Genomic DNA, 27,886 nt, shown 5'->3' with positions numbered 1-27,886 from the left:
TAAAATATTTCAGTTTTAACTTTAAAGGGTGTGCGTTTTTTTCAATAGTACTTTAGCTTTCAATTATCATTTTTCTTCAAAGTGTAGAACTGGAGCACACAATGGAAGACTGTACAAACTTTTTTACTCCATGGCCAGAGGGTGTAGTTGAAGTGAAAAATATAACTGTTCCCTCATTTCAACATCACTTTAGTCAACATAAATGACTAAAAGTGCTTCAACACCAAATAGTAAAGTACAAAACTAAGACATGCTTAGATGAGAAATAGAAATTAGTAACACAGAACATATGTAGTTCATATTGCCAGATTCGTCACCCCTCATGACTTTTTAGTGAAGAGACTTAAAGAAACACAAAAGACACACGAAACTCGGGGAGGCAGTGACAACAGGTTTAATCAGGTTTAACAGTCCAAGCTCTTTTACCTTTTCAGATCCACTGCATGAACCACTGAAGCAATCCAGGTCAGAACCTGCCTGTTCAAAGCATGTGCATGCAATTGTAACAATTTAAAGCACTATCTCTTTCAATGTTTGCCAATTTTACCCAATAAATCAGAGTAACACATGCAAACTTAGCCCATACCGTTCAAACCCTCCTCCCCATCCTTTCCACTCTTGGTCCCCATTTTCTCTCTCACTGGCACAGCCCTCCCACTTGTCCTCCTCTCTCTCTCCTCCTTCTCAGAGGACCAGCTCTGTGTCTCTATCTCTGTGCACTTGTCTCTTCAGTCAAGAAGAAACTAAGTGAAGGAAAGAATAGAAGAAAGAGGTTGTTGGAAAACTAAACAAACCAAAACTTTGATTCTGCAACATGCCACAGAAAGGTAAGCTTGCTCACCCTCTCTCTCTCGTAGTCAAGGATGGAGTTGAAAAGTTATCGCGCTATAACGGATAAGGTTGAAGGGTGAGAACCAAGTGCTGATGTAAAAGCATTTTAGCTCGTTAGATGTGTTTCTTTGCTATTGTTGTTGTTGTTGGAAGAAAGAGAAAATTATCAGAAGCGTTACGCTAACTGGTACAATGCGTGAAATGGCAACATTTATCTTCTAATTGTACTCGGTCTCCCTTTTAAATAAAATTAATTAAATTACCAAAAAACAGAAGAACGAGAAAAAGAGAAGAAAGACGGAACATGTAACGGTGACAAACTTTTCCAAACAAGCCCTTCCCCTCTTTTACTGCAAAAAACTTAATTAGACAGAGAGAAGTGTTGTTTTAAGTATGTGATTTAATTTAATTCAATTTTTAAGATTTTTATTCATTGATTGGTTTTAGGTTTAAACTCCAAAGACATTGATGTGTGTGTGATCGCGGGCCAATGCCCTCTGCACAGGGCCGGATTGCTGTGCTTTGTTCAGGGTTATGTTCTTTCAGACTAAAACAGCCGGGTCAGGAAGAAAAGAGAAAACAAACAAAAAAACCTCCTTCTTTTCATAGTTGTGCGGTGCGGTGAGCGACAGGTGATCCCGGCCGCTGTGGACTGAGCCGCTGCTGCCTTCACGCAGGACAAGGTTTCCCCGAACTTTACCGCAGAAAGTAACGAGAGTGTTTTTTTAAAATGTAGGAGCTTTAAACTCTAATTTAACTAATAAACTTAATCCCGCCTTTTCCTTCATTGCGATTGGAATTAAACAATCCAGCAACAAAGTTGTCGGATATTATGGGTATGCTGGATATTCTGTTTAAACCCATAATAAATGGGTTACATATAGGAATATATTTACCATACAATTTCTACCACCCAGAGATTGTTGCGCATCCTCTATTGAACAGTTATTAAATATCAGATTTATAAGGACAAGTGAACAGTGGTGAACACTTCTAACACTTTAACGCACTCCCCGTGTTTCTACCGAGCCCGGGCGTTGTTTGACACTAGACTGGCGATGTTTCATTATATTATAACAATCATATCATCATCGCGATCATAGTGATAATGGTAATAATTGCCATCTTGCTAAAACGATTGTATTTAAACAGTACTGAAGGGTCAAAATAAAACACACGAACTTCATCACCATTTGTAGCCACTTGTTGTCTGTAAAGACGGCATCTAAAATATGCAGGAGGTATCGTTCCTTTAACATTGTTAAACAAACAAACGAAAACCAAACAAATAAAATCCCCCAAACCCTAAAACGACAGAATGTGGACACTAACCATTAAAGTTACTCTCGTCAGTTTATTTAAACCCATCTGCGATCACACTGTGGGAGAAGACCTTTGCTTTTTATTTGAATGTTTTTTTTTCTTTTTAGGCCTCGACTCAAAACCCCTGTTTGGAAAACGTGTTTTATTTTAGGAGCACATTTAAAAATACGTCACCTCAGAAATAATTTCAAAGTCTACCGTTTGCTGTCATTGTACTCTCATGCTGTTTTGACTGAGATGATTTTGAAATCCACAGGCAGTTTACGATAAATATTTTCTTAATTGATGATCTAATTAAGTCAGTCGTTAATGAACATCTTAATCAAATTGAAGCCAATTAAACGCATGATTAATCAGGCCGGAATAAATTCATCCAGCGTGCGAATTCAGAACATATTATTTTTGTGTGTGTGTCTAAGGGATGAGAGCGAAGTGTGGGCTGCTGCCATATGTTGTACTGGGGACAGGAGGATTAAGACACGTGTCTGCTCTGTGCACCTGAGTCACATCTGATACTTTGTTCATTTGACGGAAGCGAGAAAATGCCTCCATCTTTCCTAGAAGTATTTTATCGAGTAATATCATGATGAAAAACTAGAATAGAAGGCATTCTTTTTACATTTCATGTTCCACGTTAATATTTTCAATTAGAAGCTAACCGAATAGCGTCAGTTAGTTATATATATGTGTAACACGCAGGCTACTCATCTACCCAATTCAATTCAATTTATAGCTCCAAATCACAACAACAGTTGCCTCAAAGACCCTACAATAATACAAAACTACCCAAATAACAACCAAACTACCAGCACTAAATACCAAATTATATTCAGATGTACAAAGTACAAAGTATAGATCCACATGACAGTGTATGCGTTCCCTGGTGATGTGGACAGCCTTTAAAAGACCGTGATCGTGAATACACTGCTTAATTATGAGCTACCAAAAAGTCCAGCCTCTTGATACTTTGCCAAATGAAGTGGGAACAGATTCCAGTAAAAAGTTATTTCTGTGGTCTCTTGTTACTGATGTGGCCTAAAGCTTTAAGTCGTACCGGTCAAGAGTTATAAGTAAACGCTGTATATATAATAAAATACACACACACACACATATATATACTCCTGATTTCAAATTGAAATGCTTCTCTGTCTCTCTCTCTCCGTCTGTCTCTCATATCCACGCAGTGAATGCAGCTGAATGAAACTTTTATATTGTCATCACTGCGTCCAACAGAACTCTTTTATGTCAGTTGTACTGGTCAAATTGGGCTCCCCGCTGCGTTTTTGTGTCGCGAGTTTTTTAACGAGCCGCAGCTAACGAGGCGACGACACTAAAACCCCGCGGACACACAAAGCCCGGCGGGTATTTACCGAGCTGAGCCGCCGCTCCGCTCCTCCGGCTCTTTGTCTTCTTTCACTGGGAGAAAAGCCCGAGTTATAGCGGGAACAAGGTGCCACAGTCGGCATGTGTATGCGTTTGTTCTTGTGTGGAGCTGCTTAATGTTCATTATGCAGGTTGTTAATGACAAGCGCGTAAGAGAAAGCTGCTTTGAAGCCTTTCTTGGTTAGGTTTTTCTCAACTTAACCTAATAGGGCTGTGATTTTGAGAACAGGGGTGTCATGTGTTTCTCTACACGTGAATCACAAAAAACCGCTCCTATTGCTCTGCCTAATCATGCTTTCATAATGGTGACTTATTTATTGAATGATTGATAAGCGGCTCTATATACTAAAGCTGAAAACACTTCATATGCATATATATATATATATTTCAGCAGGACACTACACTCGAAATTATGTTGAAACGGCACAAAATAGGGGATTTTTGTGCAAAACCTTGTATCGTTGTGACAGAATACTATGATCTCATTTAGTTGTAACACAAGTCTGAATTGACATATTTTTATAATTTGTTTTTAGATTATTATTTATATATTTGGACTATTATTTTATTATGATCAACATGTAATTCCAATAATGAAGAATAAAATATGAAACAAAGCTGAAAAAATAGTTGTCACTTAGACAGCTCAGTGGTTAGGCTATTTGGCTAGCTATGCTATTTTCTGTATTTAATTAAATAGTCACATTCCCCCCGCCCCAAACAAATAATTTCGTCCTGTAAATTTATAGTGTTGCTGGAGATATTTTCTTAAAAACAAAAAAAGAAACTTGAGAAAAAGATATTATTGGGTGTTTTTGCTTGATCTTTGTCTGTGGTACAACTACTTCTCACTCCTAGTTACATGACTAGATCTATTTCTTTGGAACCATATAGTTTTTCTTACTATTTTTAAAACATGTATGCAAGAAAATATAATGAATGGTCAGTCAGGTAATTAAAAAAAGAAGTATAGAGAAGGATTTTTTGTACATTTTAAATCATGTCATTCCATAAATCTTGAGTGTGAGCGCTCATATGTGCATTACTACCAACCATAGGATAGTTAGTCCACCATCCAGACAAGGTCTTTTTTTTCAGTTTTATCTAATCTTCACCCCTATAAAGATTTTAAAAACAACATAGTCAGTAATCTTCTACATTGTTGCATAAAGTTAATGATGCAAATCTGACCTTTAGAGATTCAGGTTATTCTTTCTTGCAAATCACTATCCAGGTAGAGGCATGTGTAGTACGCTGTTTCTCACATCTTCTCTGTTTGTGCAGATTACAGAAGTCAAACAAGCTGGGAGAGTGGTGTGGCCTCCATGATGCAAAACAGTAAGTTTCTTCTCAAAAGTATATGTTGTTCTTATTCATTTTTAATGTTACTTTATCAAAAAATAAATAAATAAATAAATCCAGGTCTGGTGTTATCAAGGGTTATAGCGCTATACATACATGTAGAAATCTCTAACCTCTACACTCATTTAAAATGTTTAAAGTCACTGACTGTAATTCTGTCACACTGGAAATGCAGCAACTTATGTTGTAAAACAGTTTGATCACATTAAATGACAATTCTGGTTTATTGCTTTGTGGTTTTTCTATAGCATCAGTGTACCTGGCAACAATATGAAAAAAGTTGATCATTGATGTGGAACAGCTTTATGAGTCCTTATAGTGACTTTCAGCTTATTGTTGTTCTTGTAATCAGCTTTTTCTGGCAGAAAACTTTAAAAACGACTATATCTGTCCATCGTGAAAGAGCAGACAGAAACAGAGTCAGATCTGAATGAATGTTAGCCTCACATTCACTAAGTGGTCAGAAATCTGACTCCAAATAATTCATAATGTCATAGGCACGCGTGTCGGACATGTAAATAGCAAAGCTGCCTCATGAAACGCACATTCCCACACACACCAAATATAAAGGAAAACATTTTAAAAATAAAATAGCTTAATATTTGAAAGTCTGTATACGTGGTGTGGTGAAGAGATTATCTACCAGACCTGCTGCACAAATGTGGTTTCAGCTACTCTTAGCTCATCATCTAATTAAGTTTTTTCTTCTTTTTTATTTTTTAAGCTTACTTTTCTTTAACTTTATTTTCCAAGTGATCAAAAAAGAAATATTTAATGACAGGTTTGGAAGGTCATGAATGGACATCAGCACTGACTTAGATGACGGTAAGATTAAAAACAGTCAGATAAAAGCAAATGACAGAAATTAAAAACATTTTCTTCTTTTTTTTAGTGTTTTGATGTCTTTAAAAACAACAAACACCCTTTCATTAATAAGGTATAATTTAGTAGTTGTGTCACTTTTTTACCAGTAATAATAACACACTAGGCAGGATTACCGAAGAGGTTGTAGATGTTCTCAGAGAGTACGGTGTTATTAAAGTTGAAATTAAAAATCTAAACTACATGAATGTTGCCCAAGTTGGAATAAGCCTAAATTATTTATTAAAAAAATTGTATAGACTAATGATCTAAAATGATCACACTGGATTATGCACTGTTGAGGAACATGTGAAGAAACACCCAAACAAATAAAAACAACAACAATCCACATATAATCTCTTTAGCCTTGTATGTAAATGTCCCTTAAATTTACACTGGTTACAGGACTCACAGTAAACTCCACCTAACAAAAGGTGTCTGCAACCTTTTTCTGCGTGTCTGCTTGTTTTTCTTGCATCTGTGGCCTGATAAGTATCACTCGATCTCACCATGATGAGGCCAAGGATCAATTTTAGCTCAATTTCATTTGCAGAATATTATTACTAAATGTCTGAATGGTTGCTATTATTAGATTATTACTATTATTAGATCATTAAAATGACTAATATTTAGTTGCTTAACTCATTAATGCATTAAGATTTATTGATGACTGATTAGCATACAGTAGTCAACATAATTCAGTGAGTGTGCAGTATGACCCATGAACACACGTCTGAACCTGACAACTCATTAAAAAATAAAAAATCCAAACGGAAGACGACTTCAATTTATTAAGTCTAAGAGTTACTTCTAAACAGAATTCTTTAAACTTGAAACTAAACAGGAAACAAGTGAAAGACAAAAAAGTCACAAATGAGAACAAAGATTATTACTATACAGTGGTAATTGCAAAGATTGCTGTATAAAACTGCATATAAAAATGAATTGTTCACTTATTTATTGTGGGATCAGTCGTGTGTTTCTGAAGTCTCAGACAAATTCTGGATTTTAAAATTGAACATGATGATGATATTTGGGCAACAGTGTGAATCTGAGCTTCTAGCTCAGGAAAGCTAACTACGTACATTCGTTATTTACTGTGTTATTAATTCGAATGCTAATTTCAGTTACAGGGCAACATATCCTTTAAGTGAAACTTAACCTTTCATCGTTTGTTTCACTAAGAAAAACAAAGCATTTCATTTTTATTAAAAGACTTTTACGTGCAGCACACTTAACAACAGCCATAGCACTTATGAACTCTGATAATGAACATTTGTTTAATAGTGTATAAGTAATAAAGGAATGAAACAGCCATAGTCAGCAATAAGATGTGGGATTCATGTAATAAGCTGCAGAATCATCTGTAACTGTGTTTTGCTGTTACCAGATTCATGTTATGTGCACGGGAAGAGGCCAGTTACAAGTCAGTTTCTTTATGAAGATGACAACTGACAGTTTTGCTCCTCTACAGAATTATGTAGGATGTGATATTAGAACAACTTAAAATAAGTTTAAATAAGTTGCTGTTACCACAACTACAGGTGTTACCAAATCATCAAAGAATGAAATGTTCAATATTTGAACTTATGTCAACTGAATAGAATTTTTACTGTAACATTTGCCCTTTTGTGGCTCGTTGGCTTGTCATTCCTCCAGCCTTTCACTCGCGATGCTGGACTGAGACATGGCTGAGACAGGCTCATTCTTTGCATCAGCTTTGCGTAGTCTGACCTGCATCCCCTCCCTTCACACCTTACATTGTCTTGATGTCATATAAATGTTGTCTTATGGTTTGTCTATAAATGTTAACAGTTTGCATTTGTATGGCACTTTTCATATATCACCTCTAACTGTATAGGCGGTCCATAGATATATTGCTGCACTATAAAAAAATCTCTGTTTCTGCCACTTGTTCTCTGTGGTAAAAGGTGCAAATGTGCACACTTCAGGAGACAGTTTGCGTTTGGCCCAATATAAAACTAAGAGCAAGTACAAGCGAGAAGAGGCCCTAGGCCAAACCTTGAAAGCAGCTCAGTATGTTCCCCTGGAGTATCTCTTCTTCCTCTGCCTAGAAGGAGGTCTAAGAAGTGGGCTGCTTCTCAGTAGCCAGAAATAAGTAGTACAAAACAGAACATATTATAATGCAGCAACCCTGAAAATGGACTGGAACTTACAATACTTTTCTCCTCTGAGCACTCAAAGTGCTTTCTACTGCAAGCCACATCCACCCATTTGCACGGTACTTTATTCGATACCTTTAAGTGTTTTTTAGCTATCATGCACACACTTCAGTACCCTGCCACTCATCTGGAACTGTAACACTGACCTTCCTATTGGCAGACCTGCTCTACCGCTGTTGCTGTTTGGTTTGGAGGTTTTAGATAATCGATTTTCCAAAATACTGGTCATGAGAAGCTAAAACCTAGCTAGCTTTGTCACAGTTACCATCGCTGGAAAGTGCAACTACGTAGATGAGCCTTGAGTGATCTTAGCAAAGTACACAATAATACAAAATAGCAGTTTTGTGGTGTGGTGATTAGTGCTGTTGCCTCAAACATTGACTTTGTGTTAGGTTTTACTGGCACTTGCATGGCTTTTCTCTGGGCAGTATAAAAATATGTATGGGTTATCTGCTTATTCTAAACTGTGAGTGTCAACGGTTGTGTCTGTCAGCCCTGTCACAGTCCAGCGTGTGCTTGAACTCTAGCCGTATCAAGTGGTTTCTTTTGTAAGACAAACTAAATCTTAACCGTGCTGCTGTTACAACATCAAACATTTATGTTTAAAGGCAACAACAAACAATATTTTTCCTGTGCTGTGCTGTGCAGACACTGAACAACGGAAGGTTTGAATGAACCATATTCTTGTTTTATTTGAACATCTTTGTCAATGAAAGCACTACACTGTTAAAGTGAAAGTTAATTGAAGTCAGGTTCAGTGTGAAAGAGCTGATTTAATGTGAAAGCTGCTGATCTCTTCCCAAGAGCCCACCTGCTCTTGTTTGTGTGTGTGTGTGTGTGTGTGTGTGTGTGTGTGTGAGAGAGAGAGAGAGAGAGAGAGAGAGAGAGGTCCAAATTGACTCCATATGTCTGTCTATTAATTGTGTGTCAAGAGAGGAAGGCCTGAGTGTTTTCCCTGGGGAAGTGGGACTGTGATTAACATTTTTCAGTGAAACTATCAACCCCAAAACACAAAGTGAACATGATGTGAGGCAGCATGAAGGACAATTAGAAATAATGCAGTCTCACACCTAAAGTCAGCAGTAACCTCTGTGGAGGCCGTGACTCTTTCTATAATTTAATTAAGCAGAAGAGCTGTTCAAAGCCAAAGTTTTGACAGTGCGAGGTTTTGTGGAGCACAAACCTTTTGTGATCCACTTGATCCACTTGTTTTTCTAGCTGAGAAGCTCTCCTGCAATAGAGGAGAAGACTGGGGTCTTCTCTGTTGTCTGTATGCAACTAAAGGAACAGACAGCTTTTTGAATTGCACAGCTGATTATTTTATTAATCATTAATTAAAGACAAATGCAGAGACATGCAGAGACCAGAGTAGCATTTGCTGGTTGCAGGTTACTGCAACAGCTACTGCAGCCACCCATCATTACTTTTCATTGGTATATTTGAAATATATAGAAACAGGATGTCTGACTTCTCACATAGAGAATAGCTGAGGTAATTTTTTTCTTTCTTTTATACACTGGGTGTGATTTGGCAGGTGAGGAAGGTGGAATCCCCCTCACCCATCTCCACCCTGCAGGCCTACATGTCCCTACCGCTGCTATATGCTGCTGGCTGGATGGACGGATGGATAGATGGACGACATTAGTAATAAAGAAACAAAGCTCTAACAGAGTATATGTTTGTGCATCTAAATGACTTCTGCAAAAAAAAAAACAAACCCTTGTACCCTCACTTGCTTTCTCTTTGTTTGTGTGTGTGTGTGTGTGTCTTTGTGTATTGGATGGTTGTCTGATTTATTAATCCATGAGGATTTAAAAAAAAAATCTGCAATATGCTTCCCCCCTCACAGCCATTAATACACAATAGACAATTGAATCAGCATAAATCTCTACTTAACCCCAACAGTGTCACGGCACAGCATGTGTCAGCTCCCGCCGCTGAAACATTTCAGACCTGCAACATGTTAAAAGTGTTTTCTGCTTTATTCAAACTTACTTTACAAAACAGACTGGAGGTTGGACTCCAACCTAAGCTGCTGCAGTTCAGGAATAATAAGGATGATCACACACAGCTATTGCTATAGATCAATGAATGTGAGCACATCAGAAATAGATCAAAAAGTGCAACAGCAGATGTGTGTTGTTTTCAGCCTGTGAGTCTTTATGTGTGTATGCTTGTTTCATCGTGGTAATCCTGAAGGAAACTTCAGTACTTTAGCAAATGCTGTAGTTATTATCTGTGTACAAATAAAGTACTCCTTTGTCCACTAAAACAAAAGTAATTAAGCATACAATTTCCAGTTAACTGTAACTGGATGAAAAGTGTAATGACAAACCTGTGAACACCATAGCTTTCTTGTATCTAATGCAAAACTATGCACTATAATTTCAATTTTGTTTAACCCAATATTGAATGAAAATATGGCACCCAGTCTGGAGGAATTTGAAAAGGTGGTGAATTTAATGTCACATCAATGATCCCAAACATTCGAATACATGGAAACATTATGAAAAAAATAAAAAACAAAACAAAAACAAAAAAAACATAATTTCATTGTACACGTACAATGACAATAAAGAGCTATTCTATTCTATTTCATTATAACTTGACTGAAAAAAAGAGCTTTAAATCCTTTTAAAGAAGAAGTGCAGCAACAAAAGGCCTGGGTCAAAGAAGGCTAAAACTAAAGATGTTTAACGCATGGAAGAACATCAGAACATAGTTGTTTATTTAACTGATGACAGAAAAAAAGACAGATAACATTTGGAAATGCTAGACATTACTATATGCTGTACTAACTAACTAACATAACTAAAATATATAAAGATACCGCAAAAAACACAGTGTCGGAGGAAATCTTTCTATTTATGTTCTCATATTTTGGGTTGGTTTTCCTGCTCTTTTCATCCACTTGTTTCATTAGTGCTGCTTTTTTTATTACTTTGGGCCTCTGCTGTTATAGAGTAAAACAAGAGTAAATAATACAGTAAATAAGTTGCTGAAAACCTTTGTGTGTGTGTGTGTGTGTGTGTGTGTGTGTGTGTGTGTGTGTGTGTGTGTGTGTGTGTGTGTGTGTGTGTGCACGTGCATGTGGGTATGGTGGGTATGTGGGTATATCTGTGTAGGCCACAGTGGAGTAAACCAGCTGGGAGGTGTGTTTGTGAATGGGAGACCTTTACCTGACTCTACCAGGCAGAAGATAGTGGAGCTGGCACACAGCGGTGCTCGACCATGTGACATATCCAGAATACTGCAGGTATTGCAAGGTGGTTACAACACCACAAAAATATCCATCACATGTCATACAGAAAAATGCAAATTCTTGCTAGACATTGTGAACAAATAAAAAATACAGAAGTATTTTTTTATTTTATTTTATTTTTTTACTGGCAAGATATAATTGTTCCAAAGATTGTTCTAACAAAGATGTGTGTTATTATGTTGCCCAGGTGTCTAATGGCTGTGTGAGTAAGATCTTAGGCCGGTATTATGAGACAGGTTCAATCCGTCCACGGGCCATAGGTGGGAGTAAACCCAGAGTGGCCACTCCAGAGGTGGTGGGAAGAATTGCTCAGTACAAGAGAGAGTGTCCATCCATTTTTGCCTGGGAGATCAGAGACCGACTGCTTGCAGAGGGAGTCTGCACCAACGACAATATACCCAGTGTAAGACCCTTCTGTTTTTCAGCAAAGTCATGTAATTAAAAATCTTTCCATGACAAGGTAGACTAATCATTAAAACCCCCTTCACCATATTTAATTAGATTTTACATGTAAATTTTGAGTTTACTTTTATTTGTATAGAAACAAATGACAAAAATAATTGTCACAGGGTGCTTGTGAGTTGTTTTATGAGACGATATCTATTGTTGTTGTGCGGTGACATGCTGCAAGTGGGGTTGCTACATATAGAAGCATTTTTGTCTTTAAAAGTGTCTTTAGAACAACACTTCACTCAAATAATATACCTGATCTGACTTTGGACAGCCACTGTATTTGCTCATTGTTAAGTCATATTGTTAACAGTCCCACAGAAAACTATAGGAGGCTGTAGCAAATTCTCCCAGTAACCACAGAGAGGGGAGATTTTAACTACACAAACGGCTCCAGCACACAGGAACAATGTTTACTCCTCCAAACAGCCCAGCTCTGAAGCTTTACTGCTTCTGTGCTTCACTCTGTTCATCCCTCATCCTCCAGCCCCATGCCTACAGTATGGAGAGAGAAAATGATTATCAAATGCACACCAGATGTGCCACTCTCCCCATCCTGCTCCACCTCTCCCTCTTGCAGCCGAGCCTCATACCCCACCACCTGACTTAACCCACTTAACTTACCCCCCACCATATTTACTACACTGTAGCACATTTACAATCAACAGTGCACCAGACTCACAAGCATTTATTTTGTACCCTGCTATAGTGGGTTCACATTCTGACATTTTCCTGCTGATGTAAACAGATAAATCAATAGACTGAATGTGGAGCAGTGGGCAGTCGACCCCACACACCCAATGAGACAAAAATGCCCTCTAGGCCTTAGTTTGAAGCACTGGTCTGCAAGATAACAGGGAGAAAGAAGGTAGGGGTGTTTCACCCTCTCAAATGCCATCTGGAACCAGTCCGCCCATTGGACCAGATGTGAGACACCTTTCTGGGTGGGTCAGAGGGGCCTGCGAAGTTTGGGATAAACCTCCCCATAGTAAACAGCTAGCCCCAAAAACTGATGTACCCCTCTTTGATCTTCATCTGTGGGCAGGTTGTAATGTGCACTTGCCTGCTGCAAAAGTGGTAATCCAGATACTATACCTCTCTCTGCACACTTCTTTGGGTTGGTAGTGACCCCAACCTGCAACAAGGACTCCAGAACTGCAGCTACCTGCTGCATATGCTCAACCCAGGTGTTGCAGTGTGTGATCATGTCATCCAGGTCAGAGGCAACATATCCAACATGGGAGGCACCCAACCAGAAGGCATTGAAAGATGGCTGGAGCACCAAACAAGCAAACAAAAGCGAGTATGACAAATTGGTGCAGAGTGGAGAAGGCATTTTTCGCTTGGTCTCTGGAGACAAGGGAATCTGCCAGTAGTGTTAAATTCCGTGTGCCTAACCAGTCCAGGAGCTCACTCAGCCAGGACATGGGATTAGATATCACCTTAGTCCATCGGGAATCTGGTTCTTCCCTCCATCTCCAGCATGTCTTTCAATTCTTTTAGAACTACTTTTCATCTCTGTTCTGACAACCTACAGAGTAGTGCCTGAACCATCATTCCCAGGGAAGTCTCATCATGATGCTGTATGAGATTAATGTGACCTAGCAGAGAGGTGCAGTGAGGTGCTTGAGATGGAAGGGATTTCCTCCATGGTGCTGGAATCGGATATGTAGCCTTCTGCCCACAGCCTGCTGCAGCGTGGTCCCCCGCATGGATTCATCTGTGACCACTGCCTTCATGCTTCCTAGTGACTTATCCTCTTCACCCAGTCTGCGGTTTCTATTGACAGTCCATCCACAAACTGCTCCAAGACCACCATTTCCCGCAGCTGTTGGTCTCTAGTTGCATCTCTCAGTTGCAACCACCATGTGGCTGTGTTTTTCAGCTCCTGTGTGTAAATGAATGAGGAATGAACAGCCCCCACTGCAGTGCCTCTCAACTGGCAGTGATGATCTTTGGGGGGCCAGTTCAGTTCACTTTCCAGATGACTGGAACCCAATTTCCATACAATTTGAGCACTCAAAGTGCTTTTCTTATGACAAGCCTCATTTACACATACATTCATACAGTGCTTTTTTCTAATCCTAAGTACTTTTAATGATCATACACTCAAACTTCGATGGATGCATCTTGGACAAGATCAGGGTTCAGTATCTTTCACAAGGATGTTTTTGAACTGCAGGTTGGATCAAACCACCCGCCTTCTGAATAGTAGACTGATCTCACGGTACCTCCTGAGCCATAGCAGCCCTGAAGCAAGTAGGAAGTGCACAGCCAACTCCTCTGTGCCAAATCAGCTGCTTGCTGCACTAGCTGTGATTCCAACATTTCTCCTACTGTTTGCAGTCTAGCAGCGTACCTCAATAACCAAAAAGAGAGGAGATTTTAATTACACAAACACTTCTTTATTATCAAGCAAGGAGGAATCATTACTTCTGGCCCTGCACAAGTGCTACATCCTCAATCCACCAATGACAATAATATACAACTAAAGTGTGTCTTATGTAATTATGTTGTTGTGTTTGTCACCAGGTTTCATCAATAAATCGAGTGCTTAGGAATTTGGCTAGTGACAAGCAACCAATGGGCACAGTGGGAGCTGAAGGGATGTTTGACAAACTCAAGATGCTCAATGCACAAAGCAGCTGGGGAGGACGCTCAGGATGGTATCCTGGGACAGCACTCTCTGCCACTGGTGAGACATTAACTCAAAGTAACACTGCGATTCTTCTTCACTAATTTGTTCACAGAAGAGACGATTTCTAATTTTACAAAAGCCGAATGTTTTGAATTGGTGTTAAATTTTGGTGGGCTCATGTGAATTGTAGCCATATCTGACATGTGACCAGTGCGGTCTTCTGCTGCGTTAGCCAATTTGATTCAAGCTGTGAGTTTCAAGTTGTGAGTTAGGAGATGCACTACTGCATATATTGGTTAAAAGGACTGGTTATCTGAGTTACTGTTTCCTTCTAAATAGCTTGAAGCAGTCTGGCCATTCTCTGTTGACCTCTGGCATCAATAAGCATTTTCACTCCATGAACTGTTGTCTGCTGTCTACAGATGATTGTGTGGGAAATCCTAATAAAGTAGAGGTTTCTGAAAACTCAGAACAGCAATGAAGCAATAAAGTGACCTGGAAATGTATACTAATAGTAGAAGGACAACAAAATCAACAGTTCCAAAAGTGCGACTAATGTTGAAATATCAATGACCAAGGTTCCACACCTACATTATGCAATCACAACTGAGCAAACTCAATTGTGATTAGCAGTATGCTCCAAAAGTTATGAGGGCTTCAATTTGAAATGAATTGTTCTAACTCATGTGCTGTGAATTATTTTCTTATTGTTTTCATACTTCACATTTCCACCATCCATTTATGCTGTCAGTCATTTAGCTTATAGCTGTTATCTTGCATTCAATATTGTCTCTTCTTCTCTTCACACATTTTCAATGTAATATCTTCATATAAAGCAGGTAAAAGACACCATTTTACAAATTACAGGGCTGTTTGTTTGCTCTCTCAGTTCTCCAAGAAACTGCAAAAACTTTTTGCAAAGAGAGTAGATGGCTTCATTAAACAGATCAACATCTTTGGCATTACAGAACGAAGATATATCTCAAACCATCTGCTCATATGAATAAGCAACATGTACAGTCTCAAACACAATGAAATGTATGTTATTATTTTTTGAGTTTACAGTAGTTTTTATAGTAATAGTTCTAACCAGAGGTGGGACCAAGTCATTGTTTTGCAAGTCTCAAGTAAGTCTCAAGTAATGTCAGGCAAGTCAGAGTCAAGTCTCAAGTCACTGGTGTAAAAGTCAGAGTAAAGTCACAAGTTTGAAACTTTGAATTTCCAGTCCTTTCGAGTCTTAAAAAAAAAAAGAAAAAAAAAAAAGAAGTTGCAGTTATATGCTAAATGTAAATATTAGACCATGTGATTTTTAAATCTGTGTTTTTCTCAACACATGACGAAATAGTGAACTTAGAAAATATACACAAATTGTGAAATTGCACCTCTATAAAATGCAGCTCAATTAAACTTAGCTCCAAGAATAATTTTCACCGACAATTCTGAGATAAGCTGCATGTTATTCTTGGATGCGCTTGTAGGACCGGCTTTAAAATAGCAAGACAAAAATATCACATTAAAGTTAGTTGACATCACAAAGTTAGATGAAGTCAGCTATCTCATCGTAGCAAAAGAGAAGCACCACCTACCGTTCTTTATGCAACTTCAACTGTCGGACAAAGTTGGAAGTTGTTCCATCTCTGTCTGTGATTCTCTTCTTGCATGTTTTGCAAATTGAATTTCGTTTTTTGTTGACTACTTCATAGTTTATGTACCTGAAAAAAATAACTGCTTGCAGCATTTTTGAGCGTTTTTTTTTTTTTTAAAATTTTTAAAAATCTGGTTAATTTGATTGGCTGTGCTACAGCTCACGCACACATACGTACGGAGTGTGGTTTGAATAAATGAATGAATGAATTGAATTAATGGCGCACACTTTCTACATAATACGCGTGTTAAATTTTAGATTTGGGGTGAAGTATCAAGTCTTTTCAAGTAAACCGGTGCAAGTCCAAGTCAAATCACAAGTCTTAGAACATTTTTTCAAGTCAAGTCTAAAGTCATAAAATTAATGACTCGAGTCTGACTCGAGTCCAAGTCATGTGACTCGAGTCCACACCTCTGGTTCTAACTATATCTATCTATCGATCTATCTATCTAGATAGACACAGATTCCTTAACGTCCACAAATTTCATTCAAAACGCTCACCGAAGAAATAATTTCTCATCCTATCACAGCATATCGCCCCGATTTATTAACTGGTGTATTTACTCTAATACAGGTTTCTTTTTTTGTGTTATTTCAATGTCACTATTTAAACTACACTAAAAGTGCTGAAAATGCTTTCTGGGCATTTTACTTCATTGTAAATTCATGCAGTTCACCATTTTATGTTTTATCCAAAAACACAAAGAAGTTATCAACTTTGACCCAATATGTTGCCACAGTGCTGTGCTATACTGCTTTACAACAGTTCAGATAATGTGCTTAGTAGGTTAGTTGGTCAATTTAATTGGGCTGTGTCACTGGATTTATAAATCAGCATTTGCTGCTAGAAAGTGTTTTGTATGAGTACAATATGAGTGACATCCAACAGCAGCAAACCACTGTAAGAAATGATGTGCTAATTACATTTGTTTTTCATAATTGTTTTCATAACAGGACAAGCCAAACAACTATTACAAAATATGTTTTAGACGTAATTTTGACATTCTGTATAATTTTGCAACTGTTTGCTTTCAAAGTAAAGAGTCTGCCCTACTTCACATTAGGTGCCCTATAGGTCATGCTTTTCCTTGTGTTATTAAATCTAGTGGTGGTGGCAACGTGACAAAATTTGAACATTTTATCAAATTACAAAAAAGTTATTTTCCCCCCAGTGTTTTGTTCAATGGCAGTGTGTTTAAATAGATTGTCCACATGCAAAAATGTTTACATTTTATAGCGTCGATATGTGCAACTTGCTTTTCTTTTCCTTCAATTTGTGTGGATGAGGGCCCCATTTGTTGTATGGAGTAGGCTCATATGCTGCTGCCCCTCCTGCAGCACCCTGGGAGTACAACAGTGAAACAAAGTCATGCTATACTACCACGGCTGCTGCCTTCCTATCCATCTACAGCATGTTTGTGCCTGTGTGTGTATGTGTGCCAGAGGGAATGGGGGAGTCTGCTCTCATTTCCATCTCTTTCTGCCTGACTGACTATGACACTGAGCAATAGCTTCATTCTGTTGTGCAGCGCATGTCTGTTGGGGATAATGAATAATTGGGCTAGCACCACAAATAAAATGCATTCCACAGGGAGCTGGAGCTCCTGTATGCTCAAAGACCAAATTGTAGATCTCCTACCTGATGTGCTTTTAAACTCAATTGGTTTGATGTTAGAAATATCAGGTTATCAACTAGTTACATGAAAAAAATAGTACATTTCATGTTATTGACACAAGTGTGTATCTAAGACATACCCCAGTACATGATACCAACTTAAATGGAGTCTCCCACTTCCTGCAGCACTCCACAAGTTCACTTCAGTGAAGCTCTGCTTTGTTATATCCAAATACTGATCTTATTGAGGTTTTGGGGGCTCTACTCTAAAATTCATGGTAAGGACATAGTGCATGGGTAAGGACCTTTCTACAACAAAGACATCCCTACATACAAGGTTTGGTTGGAGCAACACAGTATCAATGTCTTCTACTGGTTTCTTAAATCTGGTTCAAATTAGTTAATAGTAACATAAATTTCTTCTGAATACAGTATAGTACCAAGATGCAATATCATCTGGTAATCAGATACAAGACGTTTCTACAGTACTGTATGTGCTGAAAGTCTGATAACATAACATAGTAAGATTTTAAAAAAATAAAAAAATGAAACACTGGAGTAATGTCACGACATTTGGTGTGTGTTTTCTTGTTTTCTTCTTTGGTGCAGAGTGTCCGCAGGCAGAGGGAGGGGAGAACACAGTATCAGTTTGTACCAATGGTGAGGACTCAGAAGAGACTCAGATGAGACTACAGCTGAAGAGGAAGCTCCAGAGAAATAGAACATCTTTTACACAGGACCAAATAGAAGCACTAGAAAAAGGTAATTTCTGGCATTCACCATAACATCATAAAGCTACACAATACAACCTCCTATATGTACCTGCCGACTTTGCCAAAACTGGAACTCTTCCTGGAAACTCTGTCCTTTGTGAAATGTGTTAAAATGAATTCAATTAGTTACATTTTTTGTAATGCATGCATTACAAACTAGTTTAATATTTTTTATGCATCTTTGCATGAAAATGGATAATGAACACTTTTCTGCTGATACCATAAACAACACAAACAAAAGAAAAGAAAGAAGACTGCAGTCTGCATTTAAGCACTTAGATAAAGACCCTCTCCAAGTATCCTGATTTTCCCTTTTTTTCCCTTTTAATTATTTTATAAGCCTGACTTTTAAATCATATCTATCAACTAGACTCCAGTTTGTTCATGTAAATGGAGGGTCTTCTTCATTCAATTCAGTTCAGTTCAGTTCAGTTCAGTTCAGTTCAGTTCAGTTCAATTCAAATCTTTATATAGTGCTAAATCACAACAACAGTCACCTCAAGGCGCATTATATTGTAAGGTAGACCCTACAATAATACATACAGAGAAAAACTGAAAAACTGAACAAAGCACTATGTAAACACCATTTCCATCTGCTCAGAGCAAACCAGGCAACCATTCTGCAGTAACCTGTAGGATCGGTGTGTCATTACCCTAGACCAGCGTTAAGATATAAAAGTGACATTGTCAAGGAAATGTCACTTTTATAAAGTTTTAAAAGTTTTAAGCCTAATCTTAAAAGTAGAGATAGTGTCTGTCTCCTGAATCCAAACTGGAAGCTGGTTCCACAGAAGAGGGGCCTGAAATCTGTAGGCTCTGCCTGCCATTTTACTTTTAAAGGAACAACAAGTAAGCCTGCAGTCTGAGAGTGGAGTGCTCTAACAGGGTGATATGTTAATATAAGGTAATTAAGATAAGATGGGGCCTGATTATTTAAGACCTTGTATGTTTGTATGTGAGAAGCAGGATTTTGAATTCAATTCTTGATTTAACAGAAATCCAATGAAGGGAAGCCAAAACAGGAGAAATCTGCTCTCTCTTTCTAGTCCCTGTCAGGACTCTTGCTGCAGCATTTTGGATTAACTGAAGGCTTTTCAGGGAGTTTTAGGACATCCTGATAATAATGAATTACAGTCGTCCAGTCTGGAAGTAATAAATGCATGAACTAGTTTTTCAGTGTTACTCTGAGACAGGATATTTCTAATTTTAGAGATGTTGTGCAAATGGAAAAAAGCAGTTTTACATATTTGTTTAATATGTGCTTTGAAGGACCTATTCTGGTCAAAAAAGACTCCACGGTTCCTCACAGCGTTACTGGAGGCCAAGGTAATGCCGTCCAGAGTAAGAATCTGGTTAGATACCATATTTCTAAGATTTTCAGGGCCGAGTACAATAACCTCTTTATGCCTTGAGGCAACTGTAGTTGTTATTGGGCTCTTTATAACTAAAAGTGAATTGAATTAGATTCAAATACCAAGATTAATTATGGAGGTCCACCGGGTTCTGTAATAGACCAATTTTGTTTATATTATAAATGATTCCCTCAGGGATTATCATTAAAAGGCATAGCATACATAATTTCCTTAGGGATTAATAAAGTATTCTCATTCTGATTCTGATACATTTTCACTGCTATGCAGGTGACACCTACCTTTATTTATCTATTAAACCAGATGACAGATACTAATTCGTTAAACTGCAGGAATGTCCTAAAGACATAAGGGTTATGATGACCTCTAACTTCCTGCTTCTAAATTAAGATAAAACTGTGGTGCGGATAAAACCTGTATTTGGGCAATATCTCTAAAATTAGAACCATTCTATCTCAGAGTGATGCTTAAACCTAGTTCAAAAACCAGTAATCCATTATTATCATGTTGTTCCCTAAATTTCCTAGAAAGCCTTCATTTGATCCAGAATGCTGCAGCAAAAATTATAACAGGAACAAGAAAGAGGAAGTATTTTTCTTTCATATCAGCTTCTCATTGTTGGCTGGTTGTTAAATCCAGAATTGAAATTAAAATCCATCATCATATCTTAACCCCCATAACATAATACTGTCCTAATAGAGCTTTTCACTCTCTGATTGCATCTTTAGTTGTGGTTTCCAGAGTGTTTAACAGTAGAATGGGAGGCAGAGCCTTCATCTGTCAGACCCCTTCTTTTGGAGAATCTGCTCACAGTTTGGATATTGAAGAGAGGCACATTCTCTACTTTTAAGATTAGGTCTCAAACGTTCCGAATCCCATCTACTGATTTGCAAAGTGTTCTGTATGTGTGGTAAATGTAGTGCAAAGGTGCTTTAAGAGGTCAATAAGATTTTAAAAAGGGCTATGCAATAGCTTTTTCAGATGTTTTCAGTCCATTTGAAGCAGGGGCCCTCCCAAAACAGATAAAGTATTGTGTAATTAATGTGTAATAGTACAATCATTCAACATAATGTGTCAATTATTTTGTTGTAGAATTTGAAAGGACACATTATCCAGATGTGTTTGCCCGAGAACGCCTCGCCAACAAAATAGACCTTCCAGAGGCAAGAATACAGGTACGCTCTATGTTTAGGGTTTTTTTTTAGGTTTACAAAGAAAGTGTGTACAGTAAGATGAAAAATTATGTCACATGGAAATGTTTGCCTTTTTTAACATGTGAGCATTTGACCTTCTTGAAAAGAACGAGTTTTTACAAATGACATTTAAATAAATGGGTTAAATCATTATACTGACATATATACACACCTTCAATCTTATAAAATTTGAATCAGGGCTTCAAGATTAGAAGAAGATTAGTTTCAACACTTTTCTTTGAGATATTTTATTTATATTATTTGTAAAATTAGGATTTTACAAATAATATAATTAGGATTTTGGGCTGACATAAGAAGAACCTTATGTCAGCCCATAAGATTGAAAGAAGACTCAAATGAATTCAGTTAAAAGAAGCAAATCTCTGAATCACTTAAAATAAAGGATTCAGCAGTAAGGAAAATCATCTGCAGACGGAAAGGTTTTCAAACAACTAAATAGATTCTGCATCATGCTGGAGAATTTTTGAAGATCATTTGAAGCAGTCTTCCCAAAAGGTTAAATAGAAACAGACTTTCTTGCTTTGATGTTCCCATAAGCACACTTATGGAAACAAGAAATGACTAACAAAAAAGAAATTAAAGGATAACCTTTAAAACCTACTGAAATGTTGTGATTACAATCTTTTTTATGATCAGTGATTTATTTTTCTTATATCTCATGCTACATGCAGGTTTGGTTTTCCAACAGACGAGCAAAGTGGAGAAGAGAGGAAAAGCTGAGAAATCAACGTCGTCAGGTGTCCAACCCTTCAAACCATATTCCAATCAGTAGCAGCTTTAACACCAGTGTTTACCAGCCTCTACCACAGCCTACTACACCAGGTACTGACAAAGATACTCAAGAAATACTTCACGCAAAGTCCATCTGGGGCTTTTTCATGTGTGGATGTATTTTATGAATTTGTTTCTATTTTTTTTTCTTTTGTTTGTTGATACATGCACATGATCATATGCACAGTGCCACCAATGATTTCAGGATATTCCACTCATGAGCAGTTGGTAGTACTATAAGACATACAACAAGGGAGCAGAGAAGAACAATAGTAGTTTGTCAATGAATTATATTGTGAACATATTTTAGATTAAATGTATATTTTCTCTCTCACACTAGTATGACATATTGTTTAAAGGAAACTCATCTGGGCCTGTAATGTCAGACGCTAGCAGTCCAGTTACATTTATTATGCAGTAACTTTTCCCATCATATTGGGTATGTGCTGTCCAGCCCCACTATACTTGGATACTTTGGACAGTGATTGTTGATTACATAAATGGTTTGCTTGTGATGTCCTCCAGTATTGTTAAAATTTCACATTGTTGCTCTATCCATATTTCCATTTTTGTCTATCTAGTGTCCTTTTCATCAGGATCCATGCTGGGAAGGTCAGATCCAGTTCTGTCCAACAGCTATAGCCTCCCAGCAATGCCCAGCTTCAGTATGGCTGCCAGCCTGCCTATGCAAGTAAGATTAATTTACAAGATAGAACAATATACAAATAGTCAACAGTTTGCATAAAGGCACTGGAAAACCTAGGGCTCTTTTTTGCCAACCCAACAGCATAGAGCAGATCTCAGTCATATGCATCATGCATACACACCAGCAAGACAGACCAAAACCATCATGGGAAAAAACCCTCACTACACTATTCTATAAAAGTATCTTTTTAGTCTGTCTTCTTTAAATAATTTTAATGAGCTCAGAAAACAGGTCTACACCTTTATTCAAAAACAGATATTAAACCCTATTAAGATAATAACCAAAAGATTACAGTTGAATTAACCATATGTGGCATGGTTGCCTGTCAATATCTTCAGATTTAAAAGCACTTTTTAGTGCTAAATTTAGTGTGTCCCATCAATGTGCTAATTCACAAATATCTATTGGAGCCTGTCACTTTTGCATGTTTTATCAAACCTTGCCCAACATCAGTTTTTTTTTAAGCTTTACTACCAAGGCTTTCATAGTGAATGTACACAAGAAGTGACTAAAAGTTTCTTCTTGTTTTGGCAAGTTTTACTTCATGTCTGCTTTTACATTGTCTTATTGGGCACACACTGCTTGCCTTGCTTGACTGACAGATGTTAGGAACAGAGATTGACCAGTAAATCGAAAGCTTCACATTTAGGCTCAGTTTCTGTCCACCACAATAGAGCTGTGAAAATGCTGCACCTTCACCCTCTGGCAGGATGCTTTGGTCTTTGTCTGATTTCTTGCTGGCAAAAGTAACTTTATAAAGCAGAATGACTGATTGAAAACAAATTTAGATTGCCGAGCTAGGAAAGTAAAGTGCACAATGTTGCAATTGTGTTATCGGGTTATAATTTATAATGTAGGCTAAAGGGTTTCTCTGTGGTGGTTGTTTTTCCTGTGCCTGCTTTGGTTTCCTCTGGATTTAACTGAATAGTCCCTCAGTCTGAAGACATGCGTCTTGTGCTCGCTGTGCATGTGAGGCAGCTAGAGTGCAACAAGTGCATAGAATAAAGTGCTCAATGGTCAAATCTAAAGCACTTTGAGTGGTCAGTAAGATAACAAAGCACTATGTAAACACCATTTCCATCTGCTCAGAGCAAACCAGGCAACCATTCTGCAGTAACCTGTAGGATCGGTGTCTCATTACCCTAGACCAGCGTTAAGATATAAAAGTGACATTGTCAAGGAAATGAACCGAAGTGCTGGTGTAATTCCTCACATTACAACAAAAAAAACCAATAGAGTTAGAAATAACAACAAATAAGAATAAGAAATACAATATTTATGTCATATTTGGAAAAAAATCTTTTGTTTCTGCAGTTGGGGTAACAATAAAAGCATCATAAAGAGTTATTATATAAAATAAGAAAAATAGTATTTTCACGTGTCATCTCAGCTGCATCTGTGGTTACTGGCACATACCAGAAAAAGTTGATTACATTGGAATATGAAACTCTGCTTTTTAAGGGGTTTTAATTTATGTTTTCAGACATCCAACCAGACCTCTTATTCCTGCATGCTGCCCACCAGCCCCACTGTAAATGGAAGAAGTTATGAGACATATACTCCTCCACACATGCAGCCACACATCAACCAATCAATGACATCGTCTGCAACGTCGTCAGCAGGTAGGAAGTTATGAAGCTGTGCCTTTATGGCACTTTATGACATGTCATCCCTTCTGATCTCACAGGTTTCAGACATTCAGACATACAAACATTTTGTGCCTGTCATGTCTGTCAGTCTGGGGTTGAATTATTTGACTGACCATAACAACGTAGTTAAATAATAAATGAACTGGTTCTTTTCTACTTTACTTGAGCGCTCAAAGTGCTTTTTGTTGATTTTTGTTCAATTTCAATTAAGTTAATCTAAATTAAATTCAAATTCATTCAATTTAGTTACATTTTATTTACATATCACCAACACCCATCGCATGTTTATATTGCAAAGTGACGACCTAACAATATTAGAAAGAGTTCTTTAGGAGAAAGTACTTAGACATAGTGGAGAGACAGTAAGAGCATGGAGAGAACACCCCATTGTCAACATCATGGTGTCCAGTAATGGTGTTTTTTTGTTGGTGTGTGCTCATATTTAATTCAGTTCAATAAATTAAATTGAATTGAATTAAATCATTCATGCTTACGGCATCTAACCATCATTTTTAAATGTGTACTGTTACACTTCTGAAGGGCTGTATTTACACTCTTCACAATGAGCTTTACCTGGACCTAAATAACTTGTTTTACTGTGCAAACCCAACCAAGTAAGTTTAGGTGCTTAAACATAAGCAGTGAGTGAAAGTAAAAGTGTATGTGACATGCCTAACTGTTTATAGCCAATATATCCCTGGTCCAAAGGACACCTTGAATGCAAATGGTATATGCCAAAACAACATTATACAATGCACTGGCATGAGAGCTAGCTGGGCAGAATAGGGCTCGGGGAGACAGCTATCTGCTGTGACAGATTATTACTGGTATGCAGAGATGGGCAGTAACGCGTAATCCGATTACTTTTTTCAAGTAACGAGTAAAGTAAGGGATTACTATTGCAAAAACGGTAATTAGATTACCGTTACTTTCCCGTAGGAACGCTGCGTTACTGCGTTACTAAAACCGTGATTTTTTTTTTTTGAGAATGTCTCATGACAGTGACGTAAGCAAGTGCGACGTTCGTGGCAACAGCTGTGTGCAGATCAACAGTGGATAATATATCGAGTACGGAGAAGGTATGAGCGTGCAGCGTTTGGAAGTGTGGAAGTACTGACCTTACTTTGAGTTTGATTCCATAAAAAGTGACAAAAACATTAGTGTCCATTGTGCCTGGGAAGAAAACCTCTTTTTACAGCGAAGAAAAACCCCTAAACTTCCAAGCAAGCACCACGTAATGGGAAACTCACGGAGAAACTCGCGGATTCTTCCACTGACCGCTACGGCACACCCTCACCAGGGTAAACCCCCGCCTACCCTACTCCTGCTATACAGGTGAAAATAGAGCAAAAGGACCGCTAGTCTTTGATGTCATTTATTTTCTGCTGTGTTTTACTTGCATCTATTTGAAAGACTGAGTGTAAACACAAAAAATATTTTATTTTATGTGCTGGAATGTGCAGAAAATAGGTTTAAATATTAAACAAATTTCTTCCAGTCAGACAATGTTGCATTTAATTAAATTTTTTCTTGATGCATAAAGTTAAAAGATTAAAACGAACAAAACAAGTTTTAAAAAGAGACTTTTCCATTTGATTACATTTTGTATGATGGATTATGTAGAAAAAGTAGAATTGGGCTGAAAGATCTATCGCTTTATCACCTATTCAGGTTGTAAATTGTGTTGTTAAAAAGTAACTAAGTAACTAAGTAACTAAGTAATTAATTACTTTTGAAAATAAGTAATCAGTAAAGTAACAAGATTACTTTTTTGGGGAAGTAATCAGTAATTAGTTACTGATTACTTTTTTCAAGTAACTTGACCAACACTGCTGGTATGTGCAGCATCAACAAACTGATTGATCTGATTGACATTTCATATGTCCCAACATTCTCAGAGTTTTTCTTATACATAAGCATATAAGATAAATTCATATATTTACTGTTCTGACTTACACTGAACGCTGAAACGAGGTTCAGTGTTTTCGTTCTATAAACTCACACTAACTAACAACATTAGGACCTCAGACAGGCTTTCTTTGACCTCCGTGTTCAAGAACATCAGCACCAAATGTCTGTGTAGACATTTGAACATAGTGTAGATTCTCATCAGTATAGAACGGAAAGACTTTCACCTGGTCATGTCTTTGTGTTAAACATATTTGCACCTGCCCCTTTGCAGTTATTCTAACTAGGGATGGATATCGTTTAGGTTTTATCTGATACTGGTGCCAAACCGGTACTTTTGAAACAGTGCCGGTGCTTAAACGGTGCTCAAACCGGTGCTTAAAGAATGGAGAACAAAAAATTGGTCAAAAACCTCTCATGTTCAGCTGTTTTTTTGTAAAAACATAACATTGTTAGCCTTTTCTGCAGCTATGGGGCATATATGGTATCACTCTTGGCTGGAAGCAGTGCTTAAACAATGGAAAAAACACAAACTTTGTCCAAAAACCTCTCATTTTTAACTGTTTTCCACTTTTTCTTTGGTCATTTTAGCCTTTTTGGCCAGGGTGAAGGGAGTATCTGCCATCAAACAAGAAGACAGCCGCATGTAGCTATGATGATGTTTGCTAGTTCACCTTACCTGCATTAATGTAATAACGTGGTTAGCCTACTCAACGTAAATTACACACGAACAACATTAAGCTACTCACGCAGAGAAGAACAGCTGCTGCTGCCATCATCATCCGTCATCATTTCTGCTACACTGGCAGGGCTAGGGGCCAGGACTCTCCTCTTCGGGTTTTGGGGGGATGTTGCAAACTCCGGGTCCGATAACAGGCAACCCACCCGCAGTAGATGTGCTCGGTGTGAGGTCTCGCAGCAAGCTATCAAATACGGCGCATTTCTCGGCTTTTAACAAAATGCTATACGTTGCCAGGTGTTTCATTGGATTTGAGGTGTTACCTCCTTTGCACAGTATCACAGTATCAGCTTAAAGCACTTGTTGCAGGCTGCTGAGTTTGCATATTTTGCTGTGAAGTACAGCCAGACTTTTGACCGCTTCGCCTTGGGCATTTTTAATCTGTAGCTATGCTCTAAAAGAACGTACGTACCTGGACCCGCCTACTATCCTCGGAAACGTAAAAGGATTGGCTAGAATTCAAAGTGTATGACAGCTCAGGAAAAAAAGCACCGAAATAAAGCACCGAAATAAAGCACCGAAATGTGCGCTGCTTTTTGGTCTGGTTACTATTGTTTATGTCAGAACCGGTGCCATCATGGCACCGGATACCGGTACCCATCCCTAATTTTAACACACCTGTTATACGACATGTGGCACTTTTAATGACTGAAAGCTTTTGTTCTCTCTTTTACCAGGTTTGATTTCCCCTGGTGTCTCAGTTCCAGTTCAAGTTCCAGGAAATGAAACAGACATGTCACAGTACTGGCCACGGCTGTAGTGATGAAAGGCAATTATTCATGCCTGCTGTGATCATCAACAGTGAATTCAACCACAGGACGGTTGGGGTCTCATCAAAATGGAAACTTTTCCTTCTTGCTCCAGTTTGAATGTAAAAAAAAGGACTTCAGCAAATACGTACGAAATATAAATTACTCTTATTAATGCTTGTGAAGAAACAGGATGCAAGGATTTTAAATGGTTTTCAGAACTAGAAGGATTTTAATGTTGCTGCAAAACAGTACAAGTTCGACTGTAAGTGGATCAAAGGTTTTTGGGACATCATGTTTATCAGCTACCGTTCAGAGTCTGGATGGTGTGGATGCTTTGTCCAGAATGCAAGCTGTTACCTGAGTGGTACTGAGGAAGCTCAGGAAAGTGGATCCTTACCCTGGTGATTATAACCTCCAGACAGAAATAAACTCCTGAGAGTCCACTGGGAGA

The 27,886-nt window shown here is 38.0% G+C and overlaps 1 protein-coding gene across 1 annotated transcript; it reads left to right on the top strand.

Moving 5' to 3' along the window:
* The first annotated feature begins 204 nt into the window (after positions 1 to 204).
* Positions 205 to 27,886, top strand: LOC146514951 (paired box protein Pax-6-like). Its single transcript, XM_085167500.1, has 11 exons — positions 205 to 827; positions 4,822 to 4,875; positions 11,069 to 11,199; positions 11,393 to 11,608; positions 14,188 to 14,350; positions 18,163 to 18,315; positions 20,789 to 20,871; positions 21,582 to 21,732; positions 22,263 to 22,372; positions 23,871 to 24,009; positions 27,361 to 27,886. Exons 1-11 carry the CDS (start codon positions 815 to 817, stop codon positions 27,441 to 27,443), a joined length of 1,296 nt encoding a protein of 431 aa, XP_085023626.1. The 5' UTR covers positions 205 to 814; the 3' UTR covers positions 27,444 to 27,886.

This window comes from Neolamprologus multifasciatus, chromosome 7 (genome assembly GCF_963576455.1).
Source record: "Neolamprologus multifasciatus chromosome 7, fNeoMul1.2, whole genome shotgun sequence".
Classification (NCBI taxonomy): domain Eukaryota; kingdom Metazoa; phylum Chordata; class Actinopteri; order Cichliformes; family Cichlidae; genus Neolamprologus; species Neolamprologus multifasciatus.
Note: the sequence above shows the minus strand (reverse complement) of the source record. Positions and strands in the feature narration are given on the sequence as shown.

Excerpts from the sequence above, each read along its gene's own strand:
- LOC146514951 (XM_085167500.1), top strand. Across the intron at positions 11,609-14,187 it reads CCAACGACAATATACCCAGT|GTTTCATCAATAAATCGAGT; the intron begins GTAAGACCCTTC and ends GTTTGTCACCAG. Across the intron at positions 22,373-23,870 it reads CTGCCAGCCTGCCTATGCAA|ACATCCAACCAGACCTCTTA; the intron begins GTAAGATTAATT and ends TTATGTTTTCAG.